Source organism: Colletotrichum tamarilloi (assembly GCF_030869305.1).
Source record: "Colletotrichum tamarilloi strain Tom-12 chromosome Unknown Scaffold_28.1, whole genome shotgun sequence".
In the NCBI taxonomy this organism is placed as follows: Eukaryota; Fungi; Ascomycota; class Sordariomycetes; order Glomerellales; family Glomerellaceae; genus Colletotrichum; species Colletotrichum tamarilloi.
In genome coordinates this window covers 1-17,010 of record NW_026849411.1, presented here as the reverse complement: position 1 = coordinate 17,010, position 17,010 = coordinate 1, and the positions used below count along the sequence as shown (strand labels likewise).

The following is a 17,010-nucleotide window of genomic DNA, read 5'->3' as shown; positions in this document are numbered from 1 at the left end:
AAGCCATGCCGCGGCTTATATTTCACGGAAGAACTTGTCTCAGGCCGCAGCCGTACTGGCCCTCATGATCACTTGCTGTCTCTTCTTTGCCTCTACCGAAGCCTTACGAGGGCTGTCTGCTTCGAACACTTCATCCAGCTCTTCCAGTGTGAAACCCTTGGTCTCAACAAAGAAGAAGTACATGAAAACCATTTCGAAACTGTCCCAGGCCACGAAAAAGACATAAAACCAGTACCCAATCTGTTAGGGATTGATTGCATCAGTACACCAGCACAGCATATCCCATCATTTCAGTATGCGGAGATGTACTCACATTCGAGAGCGCAATAGGCCCAACAAAAGTGTTGAGGAATCCCGCCGCACCTGCCGTAAGCTTGAAAGTCCCCATCGCCTTGGCACGCATCTTGTTGCTGACAACCTCGGCCGGGTAGATGGGCTGCATCGGCGTGAAGCCCGTGGCGAAGATGGCACCAAAGACAAAGATGAAGACGATGCTGACAGTGGACGCCATCTTATTGCCGTAGTCTGTGTAGGCTGCCGAGCAGCCGGCGACTAGGGCTAGGCAGACTGTCATACCTGCGGTGGTGGAAATGAGCATCTTGCGGCGACCGACAACGTCATGAAGACGGGAGCCCGCGGTCGAAAAGACCCAGCCAATGACGGAGTAGACGATATTGAGTATCAGTTTCGTGTTCGTATCGGTGATGCCGACGCCCGCAAGCATGATGGGCAGGTAGTACGAGACTAGCATGTGTCAGTTGCTTCAGGAGACAAAAAGCCTGTTGCATCAAAGAACGCACTGATGTTGTTTCCACTGAACTGCCCAAACCAAGAAAACGCTACATTGAGCATAAGTCTGTACCTGCTAGACCGGCTCTCGACGAGGACCCTCAAGTCGAAGAGATCTTTCCACGAAGGTACGTGGGCTGGATCAAGCGAGTTGATCATTTCCTTCATCTGCAGGTCTACGAGAGGATGCTCGAGGTCCCCGTTGGTATGATAGATTGCGATAATATGTTTTGCCTCGTCATGTCGGTCCTTGGCGACGAGCCTGTCGTAGGGTCAGTCAAAACTTCGAGGTCGTGGTTGAGGGACAACTGACCATCGAGGAGATTCGGGGAAGAACTTGATCAAGACACACACAAGCCCAGGGCACACCATCTGAAGCCATAACGGTATTCTCCAATCCAAGTCTCCGCGATCACTCAGGTAGCGGTGGCACGCGTATACTGCCGATGTTGCCAATATTGAGCCCTACATGAAAAGGGTGACGGTTAGCACAAGCCTCAACAACTCGTTTCAAGTCTCAGCCTCCCACTCCAGTCCCTCTCTTTATTGTTGAATTGTCACGTACCACGTTGTAAAAGGTGTTGTAGAGGCCTGCGACAGTGCCACGATATCGAGCAGGCGCGATCTCGACCAAGTAAAGGGGTGCAGACGTGTGAGCACAGGTAGCAAAGAACGACAAGATGAAGCGACCGCCAATAAACATGGGCAGACTCGTTGATAGTGCCGTTATTATTGCCCCGATGCAAACGCCCAAACAGCCGAAGAAGATGTGCCAGGTTCGACCGTACCAATCTGCCATCCAGATGAAGAGGGCACCACACATTTGACCGACCTTGACCCAATATTAGCAACCTTATTTCAATAAGCTCTGCCACCGAATTGTACCTGAAAGATGGCGAACACGATGCCAGTGCTTGCGTTGCCCTTTGCAGGAAGCCCAAAGTACTCCGTGTAATTGGGTAATGCGTTGATAGACCCTAGAAGAGCGCTGTCGTATCCTACGTCGAATTAGCCGTTGAAAGTACAGTACGAGAGCGGAACTGCTCTACCATTCATGGTCGAACAGAAGAACAACACTGTGGCAAGGAGGTATAGCCTGATGTATCCGGGTCCTCGCGGGTCGGGTTTGTTTGTTGCCATGATCGTGGCATAGGTATCAACACCGGTGTCGGCATCGTCCGAGTGTTTGAGGACGGGGCCGTCCTTGGCGTTGTCCCTATCCATCGTGCAAGCAATGAATGGGGATGTCTTTCCGTGAGGCTCGAAGGGCACTGGAGCCTATCCGCCGAATAATGCGAGATGTCACACTAGATCGTGGGAAACGATAACCCCAGGCTGTTCAGCCCACGAGATCCCAGGGACGGGAGGGGGTGGAGGAAGGAAGTTGACGATCTTGAAAGAGAGATCTGACAGCAAGTCGCTATCCGTCTGATCAAATGTCACAACATGGACTGCATATGACACTGATTGTAGCCGCAATCTGGCAACGACAGTGCCCCGGATTTAAACCAACCCCGGAAAGCATCGACGCTGGGTCCACGCGGGGATATAAATTGTCGGGGAAATACTGGGTCTGTGGCACCATTCTCCTTGTTCCCTGCTGGGCTAGGCAAGTGTGGCATGGATCGTAACGGACAATGTTCCAAAATAGCTCCCGGTATTGAGGAGAAAGTATTAGCTAGGCCTACTTACGTGTCTTTTATCCGGCATGTAGAGTACAGATTGAGATCTCGTGCTGTGTGCTAATATGATCAGTCTAAGTCTGAAGTTGCGCACGGGCCTTCGCGATGGTCAACTCCGTCGCTGTTAGTCGCACGTTGTTGACACTCATTGCAGGCCCTGGACTCTTCTAACCTTTCCAACGTTTGTTGAAAAGAGCGAATATTGGCAATGTCAGAGGATAGTGCAACTATCAATGAATCGCAACCGACGAGACGCTCATCAGTGGCTTCTGGCACTCATCTGGACTCTTCATATTAACCTAAAGTCAGTGCGTACATGACTTGCTGCGAACGCGAGTCGCTCATGAACCAACAATGCCATTGCCGATCTCTGATCATGGACTATTCAATTTCCCAGGCTAATGGGACAGCCCCTTCATCAAGTCAGAGTTTACAATGTCTTTTTGAATGATGTCGTAGAGGGATATGTTGAAGCCCCTGTTATTCAACGCCCCATTACGTCTCACCATGTGGATCGCACCTTGTAAGTGCTGCTGCGTCGAAGCAACATCACCCACCAAGATCTGTCAGTTGTCGAAGTTTAGTTGAATGAATTCGAAATACTCATGCAAATAGCATAGTTGTACTGGCTCATCTCATCTTGTGCCAGGAAAACAGCTATTGTGATGATCGAATTAGTAATCGGTGACCGCATTTTCAGGCATGAAATAATAACATCCATGAGCAGCCGCGCACAGGCGACTTTGTCCTGTAAGGCGAGTTGTGTATAGTGTGGTTTCTGTTGCGGAAAACAATGCGACAAACGCCGGCTAATTACGAGGAAGGGGCCATTTAGAGCGCTGCTGCTGGTTGCGGCCAGCTGAATGAATTGATGGTTGAGACTCTTTGTGCAGCCATCCAGAAAACCACTTCGGGTTGGCTCATAATTCGAACATGGCACGACGTTTTGCACGTCTTTGAAGCCAATGTTAGTTGTCTAGAGGCTGAATTTCGATCATTCGTTGGCAGGGTTCAAGCAGAGGACTCGGAATTTCAAATCATCTGAAATAGATTCGCGGTTCTCAACTACAATAGTCTAGAGGGAAGTCTTCAACCGAACTAAAGCGCTTCGCAAAGCTAGCAAAGGAGTCTTCCCTGGAAGATCTCAGGGACTTAATCAGAGTAGAATCAGCAGCGACTTGGACGTTGGTTGATCTGACAGCTTGATACTGAAGATTTCGCCGTCGCCTTGCTCTTGCGTGTGCCGTCGTGGCTGCATGAGAATCAGCTCGACGTTGTGACTCAGCTGACGCAACATTCGAGTTGTTCTGTTCATGCACATAGATGAACTGGATATAGCCTCTTTCGACTGACATGATAGCGATTGTTTTGACAGTCTTACGAAAGGCATGGCTGAGATCTTGCGGGGACAGTTCTTGGGGATGTAGATACCCTCTTTCACGGGTTGCCCGCAGATTCGTATCATTTGTCAGCCGTTGTAGGACATAAGCCGCAAATACGCGAAGCAGTATTTGTAATCGGATGGCTTACCATGAAGTCTTCAGCAGAACCAGAACAGCAGTAGCAGAGGTTCATGCGGCTCATCTGTCCAGGTCAGCAACTAATGCTGCCAAGACTTGCTGCTTCCAGATTGGGAAACCAACTGCCGGGAACCAGCTCAAGGCGTCAATGTACACTCCAAGGTTTCTTACTGGCTTCGATATCTTTCAACTGCACTTCCGTGGCAACTGTTCCTACCTTTGGATCCTACCGTGATGTCAATGACCCTGCCAAGGCATGCTCTTTCTCAACAAAGCATAGTCCGGGTTTGGACCTAAGCGACGGGTCAGTTCAAAATGCTTCTCATGAATTCCCACTTGATTTTGAGAAGTATATAATGCAGGCGTTGATGCGAGAACACAAGTTTATTCCCAGTATCATTCAGATAGAAAAAGAGAAAGTATCCCAGTCTCTCTCGAACTTCACGCCTTTCGCATCTTTCTTCGCAATGTCTAGCCTCAAAACCAGAATTCCGAAAGGCTCCTGGGTCCTTGTCACCGGTGCTACCGGCCACATAGCAGTGCATACGACCAGACAACTTCTTGAACATGGTTTCAGGGTCCGCGGAACCGTTCGAGATCTAAAAAGGGCTACATGGCCCACCCAAGACGTTTTTAGGCCCTTTGCTGACCGAGGTGATCTCGAACTCGTACAAGTCCCGGACCTCGGCGCCCAACATGCCTTTGACGAGGCGATCAAAGGAGTATCGGCAGTCGCTCACATCGCCTCGATTCTTTCCTTCTCCGACAGTCCCCTGGATCTAATACCTCCAGCCGTCGACATTATGGTCTCGATTCTCGAGGCTGCGGCTCGCGAGACGTCCGCCAAGTCGATTGTCTACACTAGCTCTATTGTCGCCACCGTTGACCTGAGTCCCGGGGTCACCGCACATGCAGGGCCGGACGCCTGGAACGACCACGCAGTCAAGACTGCTTGGGCTCCGCCTCCGCACGCCCCTGATCACTGACACATAGTCTACCGAGCCAGCAAGGTCGAGGCCGAGAAGGCCTTGTGGGCCTTTGTCAAGAATGAATAAGCCTCACTATGCCGTCAACGTCGTCAGTCCGGCGACTGTCTTGGGCGGGGCTCTTTGCCAGAGACATCTAGTGTCTCCATACCCGTGGGTGAAGAACCTTTATGATGGAAACGAAGAGATTGGAGCTCTGTTTCAGGCCAGTAAGTCCTCCTTCAATACACACCCGTCCTTTTCAGCGACTGATAGCAATGTGCAAACCCAGTCATCCATGTTGACGTGGAGGATGTTGCTTTGCTCCATGTTGCCACGGTATTGGATCCCGATTGCAACGGAGCCCGACTACAAGCCTGGGGTGAATACTGCAACATGAATGACATCCTGGCCATCTTGCGGAGGCTTCACCCGGAGAAAAAGTCTATGAATGACTTCCCAAACCAGACCGAACTTAGGATCACCACTGAATACGACCAACTGGTTGAATTGCTCCGCAAGTGGGGAGGCCAGGATGGATGGACTCCGCTAAAGAACAGTGTCATTGAGGAGATAGAAGGGGCTCTCAAGTGGTTTCCCTGAGTCTCCGACTGATCATTACCTAATGCCAATGACTGCGTAATTAGATGAGACAAATCTACAGATTCAAGCTCTCAGAGTACTCGTGTATGGTTGAAATCCGAGGGTGAATCTTCAATTATAACCTGGATGTCTGTGGCAAAAGTCATTCGCTTACAGCCAACACCTCACTCGTAATCACGTAGGTTATCTACGTCCTGTTAATCTCTTTTATAAACTCGCAACTTCCCTGAGTTGTCTGACAGTCCTCCACCATGACCATTGCCTGCCTTAGTTTCGAAACACTACGATACCATAGAAAGCTTCGTCTTATGAAAATTGTGTTGCGTTGTTTGTGAATCAAAGCTTGCAGTGGGTATGGAACGGCGCGCGTGACCTCAAAAAAATGTTGAGATCTTCATTATGTCTGGCAACTGAAGAAAGATCCATTCAGTGGCAATGCTATTTGAGGGTCCCGAATTGCAAGGTCAGAAGGTGCGGTAGAAGTCAACACCGCTTCTCATCACCCCTTCCCCTGTTTCTGAGCGCATGGTTACCCGAACAAACCTCAGACGAGTCATTGAAAGAGGCAGTGACTAACGTGGGAAGCCCGATTCCGCAGCAACTTGATGCTAAGCCTGTGCACTTGACAACTCACGATTGTTGTCTCGGTCTCGTGAGTCTGCCTGAGAGTTGATTATAGCATACGTAGATGGTTGCTTAATTGACATAAGGTAGCCTAAAGCACGATCCTAACAGCTCACATCTCATAAAAAAAGCATCTTTTGTGGATGATACAAGCAGAGAGGGGCAAATGCGAGGGAGCACGGGCTTCAGCTCTAACGGCTATGACTTTCCGTACCTGGGGACTTTCGCTATCGCTTTCGCGACACCTTCACACTACTCTGCGGAGTTCACGTTGTACAACTTAGAAGGCGTCTGTAGATCTTGGCCCTGCCTTACTGCAAGAGCGGAGCGGATAGCGATGCCGACTTCAGGACCGCTCAGCCTTGTGTGTGTGTGTGTAAGTGATCAAGAACTCGCTATAAATGTCTATAGCATCCTCCTTCCAGTAAAGCCATCACAACTCACATTTCAGATCAATCTTCACGATCACTTTGCCAACTCTTCATACTTCACAGAAACTCCTGTCTTTAAGATCAATCGCCCACTCACCAACCCTCAAGATGCAGTTCTCTACCATCATGACCACTTATTTCCTGGCTGCTGCGACCAGGTAAGTCAACCCAGTAGATACAATCAAAACCACACTGTTGGGTTGGTTGAATGTCTTGTTCGATCATTTGCTAACAGTGACAGCGTTGCCGCCAAGAAGCACTCCGAGCTCCACTGCATCACCGCCAGTGGTAGCGGCCAGTTCATCGTCGGCTTGCCCGTAAGCTCGCACTCCAAATTCATCAGATAGAAGTTGAGCGCAACGGAGCTGACAAAATGATAGAACAACGACGTGACCAGAAAGACTTGCCCCGGCTTCTGCTCTGACTGCGTCCTCTCCAACAGTGGAACCACCATCACCTGCAAGTCTCCCGGCAAGTTGATGGAGGGCGGCGACTTCTCCGACGCCTGCATCAAGAACGGTGGATCCGGCAGCGAGTAATTCGCCGCAACTTACGTGTGAAGCGGCGACTGTAGGCCAGTGCCAGGAGTTAAGTTCTTTCACTCATTCATTGCATCCAACATGATCCACGAGTTATCAAGTTGTAAATGGTGTCGATCTCGAACTGAAATCAGGACGATAGAAGTGTTATGGGTATCTCGTTCAATGAAAGCTCTACCTACATGTTCTACTAGCAGCGGATTTAACTCATTGAATGTTCTGATCTTGTTGTGTATAATTAGTTCTTCGATTTTAGGGTAGGTATGCTTATCGAAATTTCCATTTCAGAACCGGTGATACACGAACTGTTTCTCGCCGACCTCTTGGGTGAACAAGATCTTTGTTGCCACATTGTGTAACTCGGGTGCCTTTCTTGGAACCTCACGCAAGAGAGCTTTGATTTCGACATTATTATGACGGCGGATTGAGAAGAGATTTTCATTTGATATTATCAAGGATCAGTACCAGTCATCCTTCAGGCCGCTGTGTCCTTCTGCTTCACAAACGCAACTGCGATTAGAGATGCTTCATCTATGACAAGACGGATCCCCGCTCAACGCCCTGTTGATGCCGTAGAATCGATACTGAGCCAGCGGCGCTTTTGGCCAATTGGGTAGCTTTTTGCCGCTCTGGTCGCGGAAGACCGCATCAGGATGGACATCCAGTATGATGTAGTCATCGCTGAGGAATTCAATATTCAACTCCCGAGCCCCATCCTTTCTATCCGTGGGGATCTTGTAAGTTCCTGTTCTTTGATGGCACTTGAATGATTCAAAATCCAGTCGGATGTCATCGTCAGGGTCTTCTGCGCAATCTATGGCTAGACCCCCTGACAAAACCCTGTCAACCTTCAATTCCGTTGTTCCTCTGAGCGACGGGTATTTCATGGCGCGGACTGAGTTCATGTCGGTGAAGTCGATTATCCTAGACACTCGAATACCATCTGGATTCAAGGGAGCTGCGTAGTCCTCGGAAAGCAAGTCGAACTGCGATAAAATGTTACGGCTCATGTAGTAGAGAGGTTTTGCTTCGTCTCTCGTTCCGTTTCGTATCAGAGCGTCGATGGCCAGCTTGACTCTCTTGAGTTTGTCATTATTTTGCCGGGCCATACGTTCCATCCTCATCTTTTCTTCAATCTTGTAATGTTTACTGGTTTCGGGAAGCCATTCGCGCTTGAACATCGCTCGTTGGTATTTTGCTTCGCGGAAAAGCCTTTCTTCTTCGTCATCGCCCGTGTACTCTCGCCAGATGGGCGTCTCACACTCACAATCAGAACCATCTTCTTCGTAAGTACACTCCCCCTTTGAGGGCTCAATGTCAGAAAGATCTTCTGCAAAGGCTCTGCGATCGTGATCCTCGATCGACCAATCTAGCCATTTCATGTGACGAAAGAACCATTCTGGGCGATTCTTGGGGTTGTATTGTGGCCGCGTGTATGCCTTTGAAAATGGACCCTTGTGCTTTCTTTGGTGTTGATTCTGTTGTTGCTTTGATGTATGCTCCTGCTTTTGCGCCTCTTGCCTTAGTTGATGTAGTCTTTGCTGTACCTGGCGATACTGCTCCTCCTCCTGTTGCTGGTGAGCCTCCAATCGTTTTGTCTTCCTTCGTCTCTGCCCCCTACCCATATTGTAAGTAAGTACGCAGGTGATTGCCAGAACCAGAAAATATAAGATTAGAGTTAGAGTGTGTGCCAGAAGTGTAAGACTATATCAATGTGTAGGAAAAGGATAAAATCGTTGTATCTGAAGTCATAATCCTGTTGGGCCTCTCCTTCAGTTGCCTAGCAACTGGAGCCTCAGAAAGGGGTTGGAGATTTAAAGTGGAACTCTGAAATTATATCACGTTATCTTGGCGCATTCGGTCAAGACATTTGCCAATCATTTGATTCAGTGGGTAAAATCAATCATCGTGCACATTTTTGACGGTGAAAGAGTTATCTCAAGCCATATCCCCGGCCATTTCTCTTGTGCTAAGAGAAAAATTGGTGGGTTGCAACCGGTGTGCTAAAGCCTGCGCCGCGACTCACTGACCAGCCCGACCAAGCCCCCACAAGCTAGGTAGTCTTCTTACACCGACAGCATCCGTAAGGCAACGTCGAGTTGCAACTTCATACGTGGATTGACTCAGTACATGTCTCACTAAAGTCCCTTAGCTGCTTGAGCCTTGGATGCAGGTCGAGCTCACGAGATTGTTAGTAGCTTGCTAGAGCAGATGTAGGATGGAAACTGGACAACCTGTGGTCGGTGAGACAGTGAGACTAAGCTTCCTCTTCTCGAACCTCAGAGGGTCTACTCATTCCTTCTACTAGTTCAAAGCTTCCATTGAATCATTCGCCGGTTTCGAGCAAGGATTCAACTGGTTTCTCTACCGCATCTGCGGATACTGCTGTACCAATGGTGAGTCCAGACTCCGGAGTGAGGATTTGGGGTTGACCAAGATGGTGGGGAGAAAGGTGGATTCAACTGCGGAGAGCTTGGGGAACGTGCCACATCCCACCGGGGATATGAAAGCCCGCATCCAGAAGAGGCAAATGGGATCATAAACTCCCGACCGAGTGCATATGTGGGTATCGTGAGATACATGCCACAGACCACCCAGAGGTACCAGGTGAAAGAGGTTCCGCATTGTGCCTTGTCACTTCAGCGCATCGTGACACCAACCTGCAAGAATTTAGCAGTCCCATGCTGTGCTGTTGATCTCATTCATCTGTAGAAGCAAACGATGTTTGAAGCGACCCTTCTGTATTCATGATGAGTCGAACGTGGCCGCTCTCCGAAGGTGCCTTTCTCGTGCGTCATGACGAAACAATACAATGCTAAAAGTTCACAGTCCGCCGACATCGAACTATTGATGATTGTTGGATGGTCATTCATGGCGTAGTCTACGATGTGCGTTTTCTGGCCCTCTTACAAGAATCACAAAACTCACCATAGGCGGCAGATCACATCATTCCTCCCCAATCACCCGGGTGGTAAAGCCATTCTCCTAAAGAATGCAGGCAAAGATGCTAGCGAAGCGTTTGATGCCGTCCACCCAGTTGAGGTCTTGGAAGAGTATCTCCGGCCTGGCCAGATTATGGGAACATTTGAAGTCACAGAAACGGGAGGCAGGCTGCAATCAGACATGCCACCTCCGGACGCACTCGCGAACCCATCGCCATCACCAGATAAGTCAGATGACGTACCTCCAGTGTCTCAGATCCTGAGTATCGCCGAAATGGAGCATTATGCCTTGCAAAAGATGAGCCCGAAAGCCATCTCGTACTACGCCTCAGGAACCGATGACGAGGTCACTAAAGTTGGGAATGGCACCATCTTCCGTTCCATTCTCCTGCGGCCACGGGTCTTTGTTGATTGTACCCGGTGCTCCTTATCGACGAACCTCCTTGGAAATGCAGTCGGTATGCCAATCTACGTTTCGCCCGCAGCCATGGCCAAATTGGCGCACCCAATAGGCGAGGCCGGCATTGCAGCAGCGAGCTCCAAGTTCAAGGGCTTGCAGATCATCAGCAAGAATGCGTCAATGTCTCCCTCAGCAATTGTCCAGGCCGGCCCCGACGCGACTTTCGCATGGCAGCTCTACGTTCTGAAGGATATCGAAGCGACCGAGAGGACATTGGCACAGATTCGAGCCGTTCCCCAAATCAAATTCATCGTGCTCACACTAGACGCTCCATTCCCCGGCAAACGAGAAGCAGACGAGCGATTCAAGATGGCAGAAGTTGCGGGAGGCGCCCCGCCGGGTGTATGGGGCACGGAGTCGGGACTCACGTGGAAGAAGACGCTTGCCTGGCTCGCCAAGCATACGAATCTCCCGATAGTGTTGAAAGGCATTCAGACACACGAGGATGCGTATGCGGCGACCTTGTTTCCGAGCGTAAAGGGTATCATTATCTCGAATCATGGTGGACGGGCTCTGGATACGACAATGACGCCTGTACAAGTGCTTCTGGAGATTCGGAAATTCTGTCCAGAGGTGTTTGACAAGATTGATGTTCTCATCGATGGAGGTATCAAAAGAGGTACAGACGTCGTCAAAGCTCTGGCCCTGGGAGCCAAGGGTGTCGGCATTGGAAGGGCGGCGCTGTACAGCCTAGCTGTTGGGGGACAAGCGGGTGTTGAAAGGGCATTGCAAAGTAAGTTCAACCTCATCGCCAGATTCATCCTTCGCGAATCGTAAGCTGAAGTGGTTCTATAGTTCTTGCAGATGAGACCGTCACCGCAATGAGACTGCTTGGTGTTGAGCGTGTGGATCAACTTGGACCAAGACATGTAAGTTCAGAGTCGCCCACCTTGATTCTATCGTCGACGATGGCGACATTTCTGACATTGTTGCTATTAACTTAGATCAACACGAATGGTTTGCAAGCACAGCTTTACGATGGACCATCCGGCCTCGAAGCGATAGATGCAGAGCTGAAGTCAAAGTTGTAAAATTTGTATTGCAAAACATCAAGGGGCAAAGTCGAAGAAAGTTGAGGCTTGGTTGAACAGACAAGGCCTATGTTTGTCACCCCTATCTATCTCTCAATTCGTTACGAAGGAGGTGCTGTGAGACCCACTCAATCTGACCACCCTACTCGATGCTAGCCGTGGTCAACAAAGCTGTCAAATAGTGGGAAACGCATTGAAAAGCCCAAGCTAAGATGATCCCTCAGGTTTGCGTCCGTACACGTTTTGCCTATCTCATGTCAGCAGAGCCTTGTCTAGACCACAGAAACCATGATCAACTCACAAGTATATGACCGTCTGGAGCTTAGGGTCCTTGAGAGCTTTGCGTGCCTCGGCAACGAACACCCCCGCCGATATGCTATCCCAGTCCATCACCTGAGTCAACAGAAACATGGAAAAGCCTTCGAGAGACTGGTCGTGAAACTCCAGGTTGCAGATGCCAACCTCTTTCAGCGTGTGGTCCTTGGGCCAACCCCCAATAGGCACAGGCCAGCTCTTCTCGACAACGTCGACGAAACCGGCGTCCCTCATAGCATCGGCGATTTTGTGGCCCCCTCGTGACTGATCCATGGACTTGCCGAGGCGGTTTGCAGCCTCGAAAAAGATCTTGCCCCACCTGCGGTAGACGTGGTCTTCTGGGAGACTGTCCCCATACGCCTGAGAGCGGAACTCAATGTCAAAATCCTTCATCTCAAAGTATCCGCCAGGCTTGAGGTGATCGTAGATTTGTTTGTAGAAAGCAGGCCAGTCGGAGATGCAAGCCTCCATGTGGCGGAGATGAATGAAATCGAAATCAGGAGTCCATGTCCATGGCTGTTTCACATCGTCGATTTGAAACTTGCAATTGGGCGGCACCCAGCCAGGCTGGATAGGCGAGATGTCGACACCCATTACTTCGGAAGACGGGAACTCGTCAGCGAAGTCACTGCGTCCCTGTCAGTTTTGGCTTGGTTCAAGAGAGGCATTTCAGGTGGAACGAATCAATGAACTTACATTGCCCAGATACCAGTACCGGTTCCTAAGTCGAGGACCTTCTGCTCAATTCTTCAGAACCGTATCTTGACTGGAGATGGAAGCTTCTTACCAACGGTCCATCCCCGAGCGGTGAAAGAAAAAGCTTGTCGCCGAGGAGTAGCGTTTCCCAGTAATGCCTTCAAGAGCGTGAATTAGCCAATTGAGGATTTCAAGGAAGTTCCCTGCTACTCACGCGAGATCAAGGCCCTCATTTTGCTGCTCGTCGTTCGGACCCCAGTAGTCGGCCTTTTGCGTATAAGTACGACCATGAATTCTGCGGTATTCGGTGATGCTCTCGGTTAGCGATGCAGTCGACTGAGTCGTAACGCTTTGCCCGCCTCTGTTAGTGTTGCGTCTCGCTTGGAATTTGGGAATCGAGCACAAACCTCTCTGTGTCCGCCAAAGAATCATGATCATCGGCTGCGACAATAGGATTCTAGCACTCAATGACTTGTCAGTATACCGATACTTTCCCGCCACACTCAGGGCAAGTTCCTCCAGAAACTTAAGTCACAAGCCCTAAAATAGTTTGAGTTTCGCGCGAAGGCTCTCACAGGGTCGTTCGCTGCTACCGCAGGCTCAATCGCGGCCGCAGCCGGTGAAGCTGAAGTAGTCGCAGGAGCGGCGCTGGGCTGAGTTGAGGCATCCATTTTATGTTTAATCACGTCAACGTATCCAAGAGGATAGGTGTAGATGTGACCGTCGAAGAGACTCCAATGCCAACGCCGAGAAGATCAGGACGTTGGAATAATCGATTATCATGACGGAAAGAGGCGAATTTACCCCTCCCTCCATCGGAGGAAACTACCCGTTGTTGGTTGTTGTGTCTTGGCGGAATCCTCATCTCGAATGGAAATAACCCACCATACCCTTTCATATCAATAATCTCCCTCTGCGAACGGTAGCAGAGGAAACGAACATCGTTTTAATCGTTTCTCTCCCTCTTAGCATCAAGCCAGCATTTCTCACCGCCATATGCCACCACTGCTTCGACAACAAGCGTCAAGACAGCGCTCCTCCGAGCATGCGATCAAAGGACGTCGCTCGCCGAAGATTAGAAGAAGCAGCTCGCTTAGAAAGAGAAAGAGCCGAAGAGGACGAAGAGGAAGAGAAAAGGAAAAGAAGAGGCGTCTACCAAACAAGACATTTGTTCAAGCCGCACCCAGTCACGATGGCGCTCCAACCTTTGCCGCCTACCAGATTCATGACGACACTCCTGAATCCGACGTAACCGCGCTTCGAGCTTTACGTCCACCATTCGGTTTCGTCGTGTACGACACGACGGAGACTGCCCGTCCCACCCGTAGCGCTCAGCTTGCCAGAGCCCTGTTTGACCACACCAAGACGAAGCGGACGAAGATCCGCTACGGAGCGGATCGCATCGAGGTCATCACACTGCCCCTGCCCATCACTCTCTCCCTCGACCAGCGCGTGGAGACTTGCACGCGCCATTATGATGCCGAGTACCGAAGCCGTTTGCGCATCGCTGACAAGGCCGAGGCCGCTTCGTGGTTCCTCGCCGAGCGTATCATGGATCGACATTTTGCGCGTAGGGCTTTCATAATTGATCGTATCAAGGAGGACGGAGACGGAGACGAGGACGAGTCCGCCGCGATGGCCTCATGGAAGGAGTCGCTCAGCAATGTGGATCAAGAGCTCAAGGCCGTGATGCAGCCTGACCTGAGCAATACCGGGAGCTTTATCGAGATCAATTGGCAACCACGCAAGGAGATATGGAACTTTTGGAACCGTGAAAATTGCGGCCCTGGAGATAGGATGTCCTCTTGCCGCTTCGGGTTCGAAGCTTTCGGAGACAGATTTGAGGAGATGAGGGATGCTGTCGAAGTGTTTTACAACCATTTCGTTCCAGGTGGCATACTCGATCGACGGGTAGATCAGGCTCGGGCGGCTCGACTCGTAGCCTTGTAACCATCGGACGTTGGCCGGAGAGTTCTTGCAAGGGAAATGAATAACGATAGATTAAATTCCAGGCAGCAGTCAGTTCAAGCCCGCCATCGCCTTATTCGGCATTTAGAACGCAAGGAAACGGAAGTCGAGGCCCATATTAACTGTCCGCATTGACAAAATCGGAAGCTCAAGGTGGGTTGTCACTTCTTGTCTTTCATTCACTTTGACCAATATGTGTGACTGGCAAAGGATGGGCCTTATCCCAGTCATTCGATTGCTAATGATCCTTTACGATTCGAAAAGTGTTGACAGACCGTTGGTCGAATCCCACAGATCCCTTTATCACCCACGAATGCCTCTGGCATTTTGCTAGCCAACTAAAATCTAGTGAAGGTGCCCAATGTTTTGGTTTACTATTCTTCGGCGCATCTAGCGTTCGGCATCCAAGTGCCGCTTCGCTAGCTTTATCACTACCCTACTTAGATCATTCGCACTTAGCGTCGTCCTCGCGGAACATGCGTCAGTCGTGGACGTGGCCCAGTTTTAGCTTCAAAGTCCGGAGGAAATTCCGATATACGCCACCTATTCGGCATTGATACTTAGGTATGCCGAAGAGCTTTGGGTGCTCTTTCTACACAATCGAAGACACTAGATTCATTTGACAAGTCGAGGTTCGTGCATTCAGTCTCGGGGTTGAGAACTGGAAAGTCATTAGGCAGAAGCTGGTTGATTTGTGGAGGATGATACGTAGAAGCCATTGACTTACGATGAATTTAATCATCTTGAAGCAAGACAGATCCCCCAAATTTCATTCATCTTCTAAGGTACATCCCCATATTTGATCTTGACCACAATGAGATGTCGTAGATTTATTTGTAAACAAGTGTTCCGATAATGAAATTAATAGTCTGGAGCTTCCAGCGATGCAAGCGTCCATGGATGATGGACCACCAGGCCTCGGCCCAGGCCCAGGCCCCCCTCCAGGAATATGCAGCCTACCCCCTCTGTGACGATGACCCCCTGAGACCGGATTTAATTCACTACCAAAGCGTCAACAGGCTTTCTATCCTAGCAGAAACATGCTTTCCAGAAATATAGAGCAATAAGACCCACCCCCTGAGAAAGTATCAACGGCCTTCAGCAAACCCTGAGCGCTGACCATTCGGCCGTATGGCTCTCCACGACACCGTTCTCAGTAACTTAGCAGCATATATCTCGAAGACATCAAAGACTTCCGGATTACTCTGGAATTGCGTTTTACTTTCGCTTGTATCACCCAGCTTAAGGTAGTAGATTCAAGTCAGCCAGAGATTGAACAAGCACTCTAACGCCAGAACCAGGTGCCGCTCCGCACGTTACCAACCGGACATTCCGTATTGTTCATGAGCGATTCATACGTCTTCCATGACCGAATGATCACAAAGAGGTAAGCCAACATCAGCCCATCGACAAATCGAGGATTTTGTGTGCAGGTTGATCATGCGAGCTTGTCTGAAGGATCTTCTCTCTGACCTCCAATCCTTCTCAAGGAAAAGTAAGGTGCTTCAAGTAATGACGTGTTGCTGGAACTGGAATGGTCATCAAGGATCAGTAGTTGGGGCCAAATCTGCTCCCTGTGAAAAATTATCCCAGCACGCCTACCCCGTTCCCTTCTCTCGTTGGCGTCACTCCTGTTGATCCATTTCGAATCTTGGCCGTGGTCGAACAATTTGATCACCTTTTGACCCACAGTCAGAAGACTTGAGAGCCTGATTTGGGGTAAACATTGGACACTCGATGATGATCCAATTGAGACCCTAGAGTGTGATCGAGTCAAACTTGTCGAGAGAATGTCATCTAGTTCACAGCCCTCGGCATCGCACGACAACTCCACATGCTGCAGACTAGGCACCAGAATTAAGGTAAGGCGCAGCTTTCAGGTATCAAAGAGTCTACCAAGCAGGCGCACATGTGATGGAACAACTCAACTCTAGCCTCTCGATGTTAATCCTTCTGCACATGGTTCTCGGCATCACCGTCTCCGCTATGATAAGTCACCTTAGCAAGAGACTACGACGCCTACCTCGGCCCCCGAGTTACAATCCGACAGAGCCGAGAGCAACAGCTAGTTATTTTGTCTAGGAACATGTACATTGCTCGGTGGGCAAGGCATCACTTAGCTACAACTTTAGTCATTATTCATTGAAAACTGTTCAGTTAAGTGTGTTCCGCAATGGATCGACCGACAACGATAAGAGTTTCCCTCAGCTGCCCCTTTTTACAGAGGATCGCTTGGATTAAGTCAACATACCCACTTCCTGGCACCCCCCTGTTTCTGGCACCCACAAAAACGCGAAAATCCACCACAACCCAATGCCCACCCCCAACCTCCTTTTATCACAACATTTTCAATTCGCGTCCAAATGGGCTCATCTTTTGCACATGTCTTCTTCTATATATAATGCCTCAATATACCGAAGATCAGCTTCGTCAGGCTCTCGAGGA

At 49.8% G+C, this 17,010-nt stretch overlaps 8 protein-coding genes across 8 annotated transcripts; 5 read left to right on the top strand and 3 right to left on the bottom strand.

Moving 5' to 3' along the window:
• Nucleotides 1-39: 39 nt before the first annotated feature.
• On the bottom strand, nt 40-2,013 carry CTAM01_08159 (lactose permease; the record flags this gene model as incomplete). Its single annotated transcript, XM_060524180.1, has 7 exons — nt 40-240; nt 314-744; nt 801-1,051; nt 1,103-1,254; nt 1,355-1,621; nt 1,675-1,787; nt 1,839-2,013. 7 exons carry the CDS (start codon nt 2,011-2,013, stop codon nt 40-42), a joined length of 1,590 nt encoding a protein of 529 aa, XP_060381023.1.
• A 2,445-nt stretch (nt 2,014-4,458) lies between these two features.
• Nucleotides 4,459-4,977, top strand: CTAM01_08158 (uncharacterized protein; the record flags this gene model as incomplete). The annotated part of the gene is made up of 1 exon (XM_060524179.1): nt 4,459-4,977. The coding sequence occupies one exon, from the start codon at nt 4,459-4,461 to the stop codon at nt 4,975-4,977; it is 519 nt and encodes a 172-aa protein (XP_060381022.1).
• A 61-nt stretch (nt 4,978-5,038) lies between these two features.
• Nucleotides 5,039-5,559, top strand: CTAM01_08157 (uncharacterized protein; the record flags this gene model as incomplete). Its single annotated transcript, XM_060524178.1, has 2 exons — nt 5,039-5,186; nt 5,249-5,559. 2 exons carry the CDS (start codon nt 5,039-5,041, stop codon nt 5,557-5,559), a joined length of 459 nt encoding a protein of 152 aa, XP_060381021.1.
• A 1,163-nt stretch (nt 5,560-6,722) lies between these two features.
• On the top strand, nt 6,723-7,153 carry CTAM01_08156 (uncharacterized protein; the record flags this gene model as incomplete). Its single annotated transcript, XM_060524177.1, has 3 exons — nt 6,723-6,772; nt 6,856-6,931; nt 6,995-7,153. 3 exons carry the CDS (start codon nt 6,723-6,725, stop codon nt 7,151-7,153), a joined length of 285 nt encoding a protein of 94 aa, XP_060381020.1.
• A 527-nt stretch (nt 7,154-7,680) lies between these two features.
• Nucleotides 7,681-8,778, bottom strand: CTAM01_08155 (uncharacterized protein; the record flags this gene model as incomplete). The annotated part of the gene is made up of 1 exon (XM_060524176.1): nt 7,681-8,778. The coding sequence occupies one exon, from the start codon at nt 8,776-8,778 to the stop codon at nt 7,681-7,683; it is 1,098 nt and encodes a 365-aa protein (XP_060381019.1).
• A 1,261-nt stretch (nt 8,779-10,039) lies between these two features.
• CTAM01_08154 (FMN-dependent dehydrogenase) lies at nt 10,040-11,586 on the top strand (the record flags this gene model as incomplete). Its single annotated transcript, XM_060524175.1, has 3 exons — nt 10,040-11,288; nt 11,351-11,424; nt 11,500-11,586. 3 exons carry the CDS (start codon nt 10,040-10,042, stop codon nt 11,584-11,586), a joined length of 1,410 nt encoding a protein of 469 aa, XP_060381018.1.
• A 207-nt stretch (nt 11,587-11,793) lies between these two features.
• On the bottom strand, nt 11,794-13,268 carry CTAM01_08153 (UMTA; the record flags this gene model as incomplete). The annotated part of the gene is made up of 7 exons (XM_060524174.1): nt 11,794-11,833; nt 11,888-12,529; nt 12,598-12,638; nt 12,689-12,755; nt 12,812-12,946; nt 13,005-13,054; nt 13,173-13,268. The coding sequence occupies 7 exons, from the start codon at nt 13,266-13,268 to the stop codon at nt 11,794-11,796; spliced, it is 1,071 nt and encodes a 356-aa protein (XP_060381017.1).
• Nucleotides 13,269-13,593: 325 nt separating this feature from the next.
• On the top strand, nt 13,594-14,547 carry CTAM01_08152 (uncharacterized protein; the record flags this gene model as incomplete). The annotated part of the gene is made up of 1 exon (XM_060524173.1): nt 13,594-14,547. One exon carries the CDS (start codon nt 13,594-13,596, stop codon nt 14,545-14,547), a length of 954 nt encoding a protein of 317 aa, XP_060381016.1.
• Nucleotides 14,548-17,010: the final 2,463 nt, after the last annotated feature.